The 13830-nt window shown below is 36.7% G+C and overlaps 1 protein-coding gene across 2 annotated transcripts in view; it reads right to left on the bottom strand.

The window, feature by feature from the left end:
- NCAM2 (neural cell adhesion molecule 2) overlaps positions 1 to 13830 on the bottom strand; it is a 208197-nt gene that overhangs the window by 100835 nt on the left and 93532 nt on the right. For both annotated transcript variants that reach the window (XM_064152345.1, XM_064152346.1), the window contains exons 2-5: positions 10764 to 10838; positions 9135 to 9341; positions 6138 to 6281; positions 3941 to 4078 (exon numbers count right to left, since the gene is read on the bottom strand). In XM_064152345.1, the coding sequence (XP_064008415.1) occupies positions 3941 to 4078; positions 6138 to 6281; positions 9135 to 9341; positions 10764 to 10838 (564 nt within the window). The remainder of the gene's footprint in view (positions 1 to 3940; positions 4079 to 6137; positions 6282 to 9134; positions 9342 to 10763; positions 10839 to 13830) is intronic.

The following is a 13830-nucleotide window of genomic DNA, read 5'->3' as shown; positions in this document are numbered from 1 at the left end:
TTCTTGGTAAAGATCTGTTTATCTTTGGGTTTTATTTCAGGGATTTCTTTTAAATACTTCTGAGTAAATTTGCATTCTTTTTGTAAGTAATTTTAGAAGTATTTTACAAAAATATAAACAAATAACCAATGTAGTGATCAGCCAAAACTAAAGAGGCTGTGGGCCAATAATCCAGCAAAACCGATTTTAATGTTTCCTTTTCGAGTTTACTATTTTCTTCTTTTTTCACAAGTTAGTAGAGAGAGGATTTGTATTTCCTTTCATCTGTACTTCCTGTTCTTTACATCTGTCTCAGATGTGAATTACCCAATCCTATGCCAACCAGCTTAGCATCCAGACAGATTGGACAATGGAAGAAATATTATCAAGAGAGACACCACTGTCTTCTCTAACTGCTCTTCAAAATGAAATACATCTCTACAACATTATGTGTAGTGTATGTACTTCTTTCTCCCAAATTATGAAAAGAAAAAAGAAAAAGAAAAAAAAACAGATACTTTCCCTAGAGTCATCTAATTTCAGTTTCTTAGGAAGTCATTGTTACTTAGGAATATAATAAGATTCCTCCAGATACCTCAGTTAAAAAAAGTTCAATTAATTTCCACTTAGTGCAACATCACCTGCACATGCTATTTCATCAACTGTGAACCTTTCTTCTACCAACTTAGGTACCTTAATATGAGTATAGTTACTTAACTTTGAGCAAAGAATAACTGAACTTTTGAAACATGTTCTTAAATCATTTTTTCTTATCTCAACACATAACAAGAAAGTACTCCATAGGCAAGTATCATTCATATCACCAGTGATCACTTATTTATAATGAAAACAGCCAAAGAGAAAATTTAATAATGCTTCTTCTTAAATATGGAAATCATAGTTTAATCCAAGGTTTCACTTTCTTCTCTTCTTGAAGTAACTTAATCTTGTATCATCTACCTCTGAGAAATTTGACTTCATCAGTTTGTTGTGATGCTGGAGTGTTCTCAACCTCTCAAAAAGTTCTTCCACTCTGTCTTTCCTTTTCTGTCACACGGAAGCAAAGTAACAGTATCAAGCAAAGCCCTTATTCAAAGAGGTGGTCTTAATTCAAATCTTTGTTCAGAATCAGAGGATGTATGGGCCCTCTGCACCATCCATAATACTCTAACCGGAGAGCAAGGAGTAAAAGGATAACTAGTAGTTTCTTTTTTAACTAAATCTTTGCCATTATTCCCATCAAAGAGAATATGGGATTTCACACAGTTACACCATTGCTTACAATTTTTAGTGAGGCATTTATAAGCATTGGAACAAATACTATTTGCAGAAATAAAACATTATCAACTATTGCTATATAATAAAGTAACATTTAGAAAGCAGCATGCTCAGGTACTGTTTGCAGCAGAAAAACAACATAAATGGAGAATTTTGCTGCTTACAAAATACATCATATATGTTGTGTGATGCTAGTTGCTGCTGGGTATGATGGAGACTGTACAGAATAAGGGATAGAGAATGTCATAGGTTGAGTTGAATCTGCTGATGAATATATTCAATACCACGCTGCCATCACACCAACTTCAAAATTGAAGTGCTGGTTGGAACAAAGCATCATGGGGCTTGAAGTTTGGATTGTAATGTGGATGGCTTCCTGTTCCAGTTGTTGCTTCTGGTTTGCAGGTTTAGGTTGTTGGTTTCTTTCACTGTGCTGGCTGCTTGAGTGGGTGAACTGTTTTATCACAGGCTTCTGCTGCTGCTGCTGCTTCTGCTTTTGCTGCATTTTTCTGCAAATAGACTAAGGTAATTGTGCATTGCATCAGCTCATTAAATTGCTTACCTCAACACAGAGGGGTTTTTTTGTTATTTTCCCTCCTACCTGCGTGTGGGAGCTTGTGTTAACACAAAACAAAACCATAAATACATATACACACACACATATGAGCAAGGATTAACATTACTGCTTTAATCACTAATCTCATCATTCTCTATATTCACCTCTCCCTACAAACTCTCAGGAAAACTTAAGAATTTTAAACTATACAATTATGGGTTACATGGTGTGATGGATTTTCTTGAAGTATTCCTATTTCAGTATTCTTTGGCTGCAATTTATCCAGTTTTGGAGACCTTGTTTCCTTCTTACTATGGGTTTATGCAAATCTTAGATATTTGTGTAGATTTTGTAGACATTATTGCAGTAAGTAAACAAACCCTAAAGTTCTAAATTTGAATAATATCTACATAAAAATGCTGTCATAATAACTTTTTGGTTTTATACCAAGCTTTGATTATGTTCCAAAGTAGCCTAAGCACTATTGAGTATTCTTTGAAAAAGGAGGCATGTAGATTTTAGTGGCCTACAGAGCATCCTGGTTTTCCTTTTTTTAATCCATCTGCCTGTCTGTCTGTCTATCTATCTTCTGAATCCACTTAATTCATCAGTTTTCCTTTTCACCAAAGAGTATTTCAGTTCTTCTTTCTGTCTAAATTTAAATACTGTCTAAAAGCCATTATAAGCCAATTTTAATACAGTTTCAGGTAGTGAAACCTATTTATCCCTATAAATGAAGCAGAAAATAGTTTTTAATTGATACCACTATGCATGAGCCACTCTGTCAGAACTGCTCAGTTGGTAACTCCTCCTCCCTACACTGTGAAGTCTAGAGCTAAGTGAATGTTAGCACTCTTGTCTGCAGTCATAATAACTGTATGAACAACCAAATTTGTGGATATAATACACCAATAAATGATATGAAGTCGAAACATAGTTTTCAATTTGACATTTCAGGTTAAATACAGGCTCTGTCTCAGCTCAACTGCATACAAATATCAGAAGTGGAAAATATTCAGAAAGTAGGTTCATATGCATGTATATAGCAACAGAAGAAAATCTCATCCAGCATTTTAAATGCTATCATATGCGCCGCTGGAAATGTACATAACCGAGAACTTAGATTATGTAGCACTGCAATGCACAGAGAGGAAAGCAATTTGTTGGTGAGAGCATCACAGTACACAGTGCATGTGATGTTATATTCCATCATGCTATATATATCATCCCCCATTTGGTTGTGCTGTCTGTATATTATCTTCAGTAGTATAAAGAATTCTGCTTCCAAAATTGCTGCTTGGCTATAAAGAATAAATAATAGTTGTGCTGAATCTGCTTTCTCTTTTGTAATTAACTGAGAATTCAACTTACATAACAACATCTGTAAACTGGAGTTTGCTGAGAAAGAGCAGTCAAGGACAAAGCATTTAAAACTCATAATGGAAGTAGTTTGACTGAAAAAAATGACATTAAACAGAATGCATACATAAAAGAATTCCCTTTATGAACTACGTCCTTTCTAGACAATATATGAAGAGATTTTTCAATAGGTCAGCACAAAACTTAAGAGCGGTTGAACTAAATGGTCCATATTGTCTTAATCTGTTCATGTTCCTTCTTAGAGGTTTGTAACACAGAAATATAATGCAAAATGTCACTTTTCAGAACATTTGTTATACAGTTTACTCCTCATTAAATGTTACAAATCTGTGTTATAATGCTCATCTTAATAAAATAAACCTGCAAGTTGGGACAGCTAACAAAATATGTAAGTGCAGTAAAATGAAGTAACTATGAACAATCAAGTGTGTCTTTTTAACAGTAAATGAAAAAACACTGGTAAATACAAAATGAACTCAACTTTACCATCTGAAACTTAAGTCTTGCAGTGATTGTCAATATTCTGTGAATAGATTTTAAGAAACATGAGGGATTCCATCTACATAATACAGTAGATTAAAAAAAATATGAAAAGAAAAGAGAAGCAATTACATTTATAGGAAAATAATGAGACAAGACAGATGTATTAAACAGTTTAATCAGGACATTTAAAAGCTGATGCATTTTAAAACAGGCTATGATAATCAAATAATGGAAGAAATCAATTCAACAACATTTACTCCTTACCATTCACAATAACAATTATGTCCCGAAAGTCAATTTCTCCTCTGGCTTCCACTCTTCCTTCACATCTGTATACTCCTTCATCACTTTTATTGATGTTAAGAATTTGGAGATTATTGTTTGCTAGTATTGCAAATCGATCTAAAAAGGCAATTAAGAGATTAAGTGCTGTTAGTAAATGAAAATAACATGAGGAATGTTAACTTGAACTAGCAATATTTATTCTCTTACTTTGCACAATTAGAATGCTCATTGACAAAACATTTGTCGAGTTTCAAGTAAAATGTCAGCCTAGAATCATAGAATCAACCAGGTTGGAAGAGACCTCCAAGATCATCCAGTCCAACCTAGCACCCAGACCTAGCCAGTCGACTAGACCACGGCACTAAGTGCCTCAGCCAGTCTTTTCTTGAACACCTTCAGGGATGGTGACTCCACCACCTCCCTGGGCAGCCCATTCCAATGCCAATCACTCTCTCTGCCAACAACTTCCTCCTAACATCCAGCCTGTACCTCCCCCAGCACAACTCAAGACTGTGTCCCCTTGTTCTGTTGCTGGTTGTCTGGGAGAAGAGACCAACCCCCACCTGGCTAAAACCTCTCTTCAGGTAGTTGTAGACAGCAATGAGGTCTGCCCTGAGCCTCCTCTTCTCCAGGCTAAACAACCCTAGGTCACTCAGCCTCTCCTCATAGGGCTTGTGTTCCAGGCCCCTCACCAGCTTCGTCACCCTTCTCTATGTATTGTCATTTCCTAAAATTCAGTTTCAATTTTCCATCCAAAATCTACTTACCCTGAGGAGCCATCAGTTATAAATTAAACTTATAAATGACTGAATTTTTTTTGGTATATTCATGAATATTCATGGAGAGCTACACAAATTATCAAAAAGATGAAAGAGATGGAAAAAAGATAAATCAAGACATTTTTAATAATATAAGAAATAGCTTCTTCCTTCTCTTTCTAACCAACTGTCTCTGTGCCCATTTTATAGCACTGCACTTAAGCACTTCTCAGCTGCTTGCTCTATTTCCTTCCTCTTGTTCCTCTGCTCATTCACTACTACTCAGTCAATGAGGTATCTCACCATCCTTCTCTGCTTTGATTAGTAATAAATTAATTTCTCCCAAAGTTGAGTCTGTTTTGTCCATGAGGGTAACTGCTGAGCAATCTCCCTGTCCTCACCTCGACCCACAAGTCTTTCAAGTATTTCAACTTATTTTTTCTAAGGGTAGAAGTTTTCTATTACTTCTCACTCCCTCAGATGGGGTAGGACTTACTTTCTTGAGCAAATAAGAAAGAGTTTGGAGAGCCTAAGACTGAGTCTAGAAACACCAAAAAAGATTGTTGTTTCTTCTTTTTCCCCAGAAGCAGCTCCACATTTGTCTGTGTGGTCATAAAAGACCAACTGTACCTTTTAATTTTCATTTTGAAATAAAAATAATGTTTAATTTATAAATAACAAGAACTTCAAGCACAAACACTACAACTTGAATTTCAGTACATACAGAGATAAAGATTAATGAGGAGTAGGACAAGGTGGTCCATCATCAATGTTAGCTGCATTTCCAGAAAATATGGAAAGTCTTGTTTTCTATAACAGCAAAGACAACTGTTGAGAGAGCACTTAAAAAAAAGGTTCAAAGATTTTGAGGGGCTAAATCAAACAAATTCTACATGCCTAACTGTCTCTTTACAGACACTCAGGACTTGCACATGGGAAAGATGAGATTCATCTTCACTTAATCTATCAGTCTAGTTGATACGGATCTAAGAGGATGATCCCTCTTAGATCTTAGTTGTTTGTAACTCAAAGGGTAAATTACTCACACAAGTAAACTCTTGCAATAGTGCAAAAAGCCTGTAATTCTCTGATCTACTATACAAGTACATCAAAGTCAGAGTAGTGTTTGGTCAGTTTCACAGCTATGTGTGGACAGTGAAATTTATCTGCGTATGTCAAAAACATGTTCAGCTCCTACATTCACAGCATTCCAGGAAGAGTTCCTGAAAAGGAGCTCTCAGTAATCTTTCAGTATTTGCACCCTCATGGATTCTCCATAGACCAGAGAATCTGTTTAAATTCTGCTTAAGCTGATAGGCTAATCAAAATCTTCCATAATTATGTGATTAGTCTTCTTTTTACAATAATACCCATCATTAATTAGAACATAAAACTTAAAGAGTTACCAAAATACTAACTGTCAGCAGTAGCTGTGACTTCTTCATTCCGATACAACCAGCTGACAATGGGAGCAGGTGAGCTGGTAACACGACAAACAACTTCTGCATCTTCCCCCTGCCTGAACTCTTGTGGAGATATTATGTCTCGGAAAGTGAGCTTCTCTGGAAAGGAAGAAACCAGAATACTGTAAGTGTCTTCCACTTCACTTAATATTAAAATTGTATAAAATTAGATAAAGATGACTATTAAGCTTTCAAGTTGTGATAATATGTAATTATCTTATTATTCTAATACAGTGTTCCCAGATAAGACTCAAATGGTCCTGGACATATAACTTCCACTTTGTAGAAATGATTTTACAATAATTTTGCAAATACAAATGAAAAATCTTTGGTTTAATTCATATAAATTCAGCACATATATTTTCTCATTGTTTTCAATGTTCCAGAGCCCAGTTTTGAAATTCCAGATTTTCAGGGATTTATATCCTAGGGTTAATAGTCTACTTACTCTCTTCTACGTTTTATTTCTCACAATCATATTATTACATTAAAAACTTGTGTTTTCATTCTATCAGATTCACCAAAATTGTTTTGGTTAAGTCTTATTAAACAGGTGGAACTTTAGCCTCCCTGAATATAAAAGAAACATCGACTAGTAAAACATAAAAATCTTTAAAACTATTGGGGAACTATACTGAAAAAAAAAAAAAAGGACTCAATAATAAGAATTTGTAGCTTTACTTTTAGGAAATAGCAAGATTTTTAGGCCTGATGAGGGTCCAACCCCAAATATCCAACCTTGATACTTGTTTTTACTAGTGGGTTGAATGGGTTCAGTATTATTAGAATTTAGTGTTAGAAATCCAAGACGCCGTTATTCTATGATCTCATACAAATCTAATGCAGAAACTGACTGCCTGACAAAAGATTTCTTGCACACAGAAGAAACAAGCCAACATATGCTCTCTAGGATCAAAGATTGCCAATCATATTTCAGAGGACACTTGTTGCAGAAATCTGTTCAGCTTGCTGTGGGAGCATGATCAAGGCCCCACAGATCAATGTGATCAAGGCGATGCCACATGTTCTCCAGACTATTCAATGTGAATTATGCCAGAGATGTTTATTGATCATTTTGGCTCTCAATATATACCCTCAGGGCATAAAGCACACACCTACACATTAGCATAATTAGTCAAGGACAACCATGCCTTCTTTTCCTCATTAATGATGTGTCCGTTATCCATCCTTTCTGAGATAAGGTAGCCAGCAGCTGGTGGAAACCAAGGTCAGCATCTGCCTGTTATTATCCTTCTTCACTTTGCATTCCCACAGACACTTTGCAGAACATGAGTCACAGACACAACTCCACCTCTACCTTTTTGTACTGAAAGCATGCAGGCGCAAATAATAATCACAGTTCTCCCAGCAGAGGGAGCGCACTTTCGCTATACACATCTCTTGGATATTTTTACAAAGGATTTGCATGAAACGAAGTGTTTGAAGTATGTGACCACATGCAAGTCAGAAGAAAAACTCTCACAGACACTAGTGAGTACTGAGTGACATCCTAGGAGTACAGCGTACCCTGCGTTTTCCTTACAATACATCATATATATGAATAACAAAACTTTTCTATGTAAGTTCCCACAAACCTTCACTTTTATTGTGTAGGTGTTCAGGTTTATCTAACCTCAAAAATATGAACATTACCACATGCACACATTTCAAAAGGTTTCAACCTTACTCAGTAGTCTGCTAATAGAGTGACTGGCAGCTCTAAGGATACAAGTGCATTCCACAAAACTTGCAACACTAGCTTTCAAGGCATCACATAATTACTTGCCACTGCTATCCCCATTTTGATGGTAGACTTTTCAACAGAATTTCTTAAAACTTAGCACTTCTGTTACCTGACTTATGTGTATCTTTCAGAAGCAGTGCATTGTGATTCTGCTCCGTATTTTCTGTCTCATTTCAATTCCTTAGTGCTCATCCACAAACAATTTTAAAATTACTATTGAAAAACTGTTCTTCAATGAAATTGGAGAGTGGCTCAGTTTAAAGACTGATGGCATATGTCTTACTCTTTTACCAATGCAAATCTTGCATTATATCATTACTGTGCATTTGTTTCATGTATTACTTTTAGGTATTTTTGATTGAGCTAACAAAAATAGTATAATGTAGTTATTTAATTTTATTTATTTTTTTTCTCATATTTATTTTTTTCTCATATTTACTGTTTAACTTTAATTTTAACTTTATTTCATTTTTTCTCATATTTACTGCTTAACTTTATTTAATTTTAACTTTATTTTTTTCTCATATTTACTGTTTAACTTTATTTAATTTTAACTTTCTTTATTTTTTCTCATATTTACTGTTTAACTTTATTTAACTTTATTTTTTCTCATATTTACTGTTTAACTTTATTTAATTTTAACTTTATTTCATTTTTTCTCATATTTACTGTTTAACTTTATTTAATTTTAACTTTATTTTTTCTCATATTTACTGTTTAACTTTATTTAATTTTAACTTTATTTCATTTTTTCTCATATTTTCTGCTTAATTTTATTTAATTTTAACTTTATTTTTTTCTCATATTTACTGTTTAACTCTATTTAATTTTAACTTTTTTTTCTCATATTTACTATTTAACTTTATTTAATTTTAACTTTATTTTTTCTCATATTTACTGTTTAACTTTATTTAACTATATTTCATTTTTTCTCACATTTACTGTTTCCAGTGAGAACCATATAGTGCACCCTTATAAGCTGGCATTCTAAAATACAAAGGAAAAGTCATCAACGATACTACAAAGAGGCCATCCCTTTCATATAAACCTTCATCATACTATGTATTAACTAAAGTGTAGGATATGAAAGCATTTGGAAAATAAAGTTCAGAGCTTTGGAACATATTTTATACCTTTATTTTCTCAACCACGGTGGCCTTTGAAACAACAGTTTCTCATTTGTTCAATAATAATAATATGTAACTTACGATAAATTTCCAAAACAACAGTAGCTTCCTGAGTTTGTCCTTTAGCATCTGTTGCTTGACACCGATATATGCCAGCATCCTCTATATCTGCATTATAAATGGTTAGACGTGATCGAACACCTTCTTTCTGAACAACCACTCTTTGACTAGAAACGATCTTCTCTCCTTGGGGATTGTACCAGTCTATGTTGTCAGGCTCACCAATGGCTACAAACAAACAAACAAAAAAGTCAATTCAACATATGAAGTTCAGGTTGACATTAGGCAATACCTATGCTGATCCAGTACACAATGTCCATGCAGTATTGGAGAATTGCCATCGTTTGAGCTGTAATAGAGCTAATTCTCTAATCAGTGAGAAACTACTGAGAAACTGGTGAGAACTAATTATCTGTTCAGTGAAAGGGACCTGGGGGTACTGGTAGATGGTAGGCTGAACATGAGCCAGCAGTGTGCCCAGGTGGCCAAGAGAGACAATGGCATCCTGGCCTGTATCAGGAACAGTGTGGCCAGTAGGACAAGGGAGGTTATTCTTCCCCTGTACTCAACACTGGTCAGGCCACACCTTGAGTACTGTGTCCAGTTCTGGGCCCCTCCATTCAAGAGAGATGTTGATGTGCTGGAATGTGTCCAGAGAAGGGCAACAAGGATGGTGAAGGGGCTCTACGAGGAGAGGAGAGGCTGTGGGAGCTGGCGTTGTTTAGCCTGGAGAAGAGGAGGCTCAGGGGTGATCTCACGGCTGTCTACAACTACCTGAAGGGAGGTTGTAGCCAGATGGGGGTTGGTCTCTTCTCCCAGACAACCAGCAATAGAACAAGGGGACACAGTCTCAAGTTGTGCTGGGGGAAGTATAGGCTGGATGTTAGGAGGAAGTTCTTCCCAGAGAGAGTGACTGGCATTGGAATGGGCTGTCCAGGGAGGTGGTGGAGTCGCCATCCCTGGAGGTGTTCAGGAAAAGCCTGGATGAGGCACTTAGTGCCATGGTCTAGTTGGCCTGGATGATCTTGGAGGTCTCTTCCAACCTGGTTGATTCTATGATGCTACTAGACTTGTGAGAAAGGCATGCAAGGCAAAACTGCAGGCAAATGTACAAATGTTGAGACAGGGTAACTAGTAGCTCATGGATTCAAAAAGTAAAAAAAAAAAACCAAAACAAAGAAAGAGATAAAAGTCTTAAAGGAAATAAAGAGGCTGTTCAGAAATCACTGTATAAACAGGTCAAGTCACCAGTCGATTGAGTTATCAGTTCAGTCAGGCCACGTGTCACTGCCAGCATAAGATGGCAACTCAGCTAGATCAGTGGTCCACATCAGTCAGCTGCAAATGCACTCTTTTCCTGACTGATATTGTCCTCACCAGAAAAGACTCATTCTCATTTGAGGGTCTCATTAGGTTGCAGAAGATAATAAAGCTTGGACTAGTAGTTAACATAACTAGTTTAGAGAAGGGAAAATATTTTAACTAAAGAAGTATCCTAGCAGATATAAAATGATATAAAATTCAACCTGAGTGTTTGAGAATCTGATTAGAAAGGTGAAGACAGTGAAGATCTACTATTCAGTTTCTAATTATGAAGAAGTTTCAAAATCTAATACAAACATACTCCCTATAATCAAAATAAACACATACCTGTGCATGTGAAGAACTTGGATTCACCCACACTGAGCTCAACTTTGCTGAGTGAAATTGTAACCTGAAGTAGAGCTGAAAAATATAAAACAGGTTATGAACACATATTGGCATTTATTAGTTTAAATTTTGTATTTTTGCATTTTGTTTCCTCATCACAGAACCTATTCAACAAATCTGAAAAAAATCAGCTTAGTATCTTCTGAATTTGAGTATATGTAGTACTGGGGAAAACAATCAACCTACAGAAAAGATGTTCCAGGAAAGATAGTCTGACACCCTAAAACTGAGGGTAAAATGACAGAAAAAAAGGGGTAGAAATAAACACAAATATAGAACCAAAAACTCAGTGAGAATAATGTAACTGGCAATACTCGGCATAGACTGATCAAGGGTGGATCATGCCTGACCAGTCCCACTGCATTCCAGGATAAAATGAATAGCTTTGTGGATGATAAAAGAACAGTGGGTGGAAATCAGCTGGATTTGAACAAAGCATTGGACACTGCCTCCCACAATATTTTTGTATTTTGTATAGATTGCAAGAGTTTGGGAGCAGAGGATAGTTACAGGTGTGACTTCTGACAGAGGGACTCAAGGGGCTGCTTTGTGACTGACACAGTCAGACCCACTTCAGGACACGGGGGAGAAGATCCCACCATATTATGTTAGAATTAAGTTAAGAGTACAGCTAGGATGGTAAAAAGATCTACTTAGAACCACTTAGGCTTAGAAGGCAGTGACTAATGAGTCATTCTCTACAGTAACAATTAGGGTACTCTGGTTTTGCCCTGGTATCTGTCCTATCTAACAAATTTATCACTTACATGAAAGAGGTCATTGACCCAGACAAAAAGAATTTACAGGAGCACCATGCTATTCAATAAAGATAAATGCTACATTCTGCACCTGTGAGGGAATAACCTGCAGGGAGTCATACAACCATAAGAGAGCCTGAAGGGAGCTAGGCTTCCTCAACCTGCAGAAGACCAAACTGCAGGGAAACCTAACAGTTACTCACCCACACACATAGCAAATTAATTAAGATGATTCAGCCAGATCCTTCACAGTTTTGTATGGTAGATAGATGAAAGATAAGTTGAAACAGGAGAGGTTTAGGCTGAATGTAAGGAGACCTTTCATGATGCAGAGAACTGAGGTGTACCTTAAGTTTAAAAAATATGGTTTCGAAACTCTGTGGGGATTTGCCATATTTTGAGCTGTAATAGAACTAATTCTCTGTTCAGTGACTTAATTTTTTGTCTCAGGCCCATTTATGTAACTGCACTTTCAGAAGTTCAAGCATGTTTTCACATAGAGTATCTGCTTCTAGTAGCAATACTGCTCAATGTTTCTAGTTAGTATGAAGGACTGGTATGCAGCCTAAAGTTATTGCTAAACCTTATGTACTATATGGGGAGAGGGTGCAGAGTAAAAGGCTGCACCTGCAGGTAGAAGCAAACAGTTCAGGTGGGCCTAAACTGATAACTAGGTATTCCATTCCATTGCAACATACATGGTATAAAACTGAGGGTCAAGTTCTTGTCTCTTCTTCAATGGTTGGCATCAGAAGAGGACTCTATTCATTGTGCCTTTAGTCCAAATCCATGTGTCCAGTTCCCATCTGCCAGTGAGTCTAGTTTGGCACTTTTGGCACTTTGCTACAGCATCAGTGGTGATGGTGACTAAGCACCACAAGGGACGTTTGATTCAATATTGGTTTTTGTATGTATTTGTATATATTTCACCTTATTGCTACTATTTTCACTAAAGTGGTTTTAGTTTCCAAATTCATAAGTCTCTCTTCCCCTTATTCCCTTCCTTATTTTTTTATTTTTTTTTTGGAAGAGAAGGGTCAATAAAGAGTGTCACTTGTTTAGTGGGTAGCCCAGTCCTAACTCCAGAGGGTTTCAGTATTGAAATATGGTAACTCGTAATGCCATTCAGCAACTTCTCAATAATTCCATTCCTTAAAATAAAAAGCAAAAAACAAACCCCAAACACTTCCAAACCCTGAAAAGCTTCCTCCTGTTTGCATTGATAAGTATGACACCAAGCAGATATGAAAAAGCAAACATACTGTATTCTACCTCAATTTCAAATCTGTAAATTCAGTTCAATGTAGTTACCAAGGCCAAGTGCAGGGTTCTGCACTTTGGCCACAACAACTCCAAGCAGTGCTACAGGCTGGAGACAGAGTGGCTGGAGAGCAGCCAGACAGAAAGGGAGGGACCTGGGGGTACTGGTAGATAGGAGCTGAACATGAGCCAGCAGTGTGCCCAGGTGGCCAGGAGACCCAATGGCATCTTGGCCTGTATCAGGAACAGTGTGGCCAGCAGGACAAGGGAGGTTATTCTGCCCTTGTACTCAGCACTGGTCAGGCTACACCTTGAGTACTGTGTCCAGTTCTGGGCCCCACCATTCAAAAGCAATGTTGAGGAACTGGAACATGTCTAGAAGGGCAATGAAGCTGGTGAGGGGCCTGGAACACAAATCCTATGAGGAGAGGCTGACGGAGCTGGGGTTGTTTATCCTGGAGAAGAGAAGGCTCAGGGGGGCCCTCATATTACGTTTAAATCCACTGATTCACAGACAAAATCTAATGGGCTCTGAGTAGTATAAATACTATGTTAATGGTAGCCTGTCTTCCATTCGATGCCTTGAACATTTGTCTGCATTTTGCTTTGTAAAAGTATCTGAAAGAATAACTGCATCTGCAAAGCTGATGTGCAAAAATTTCGGCTCTGTGGAGGCTGGTTGTTCTTCAGTTTTGTAGTGGGTAGCTTTCTGCTAAATCGTAACGCATCACTTCTCCAGAGCATGGCAGTACTGAGACATGCTAGTTACATTTTTAATCGCTTGACATCAAGTTTCATGATTAATTAAACAGTTCAATACAACTGAAGTTCCCATTCCATCACATTAGCATTAATTTGGATTTTTCAGTAGGAAACACAGTCCTGATATAAAGTCCTAAGCTTTTATTTGAATCATTATGGATTCCTTGATGAATTTCTGTCTTATGGAATACTGAGTGGTTTATTTTTAGCTAGACAAAACAGTCTTT

The sequence above is a fragment of the Pogoniulus pusillus genome, chromosome 12, assembly GCF_015220805.1.
Source record: "Pogoniulus pusillus isolate bPogPus1 chromosome 12, bPogPus1.pri, whole genome shotgun sequence".
Taxonomy (NCBI): domain Eukaryota; kingdom Metazoa; phylum Chordata; class Aves; order Piciformes; family Lybiidae; genus Pogoniulus; species Pogoniulus pusillus.
The sequence above is the reverse complement of the archived record's forward strand: the minus strand, read 5'-3'. Positions and strand labels throughout refer to the sequence as shown.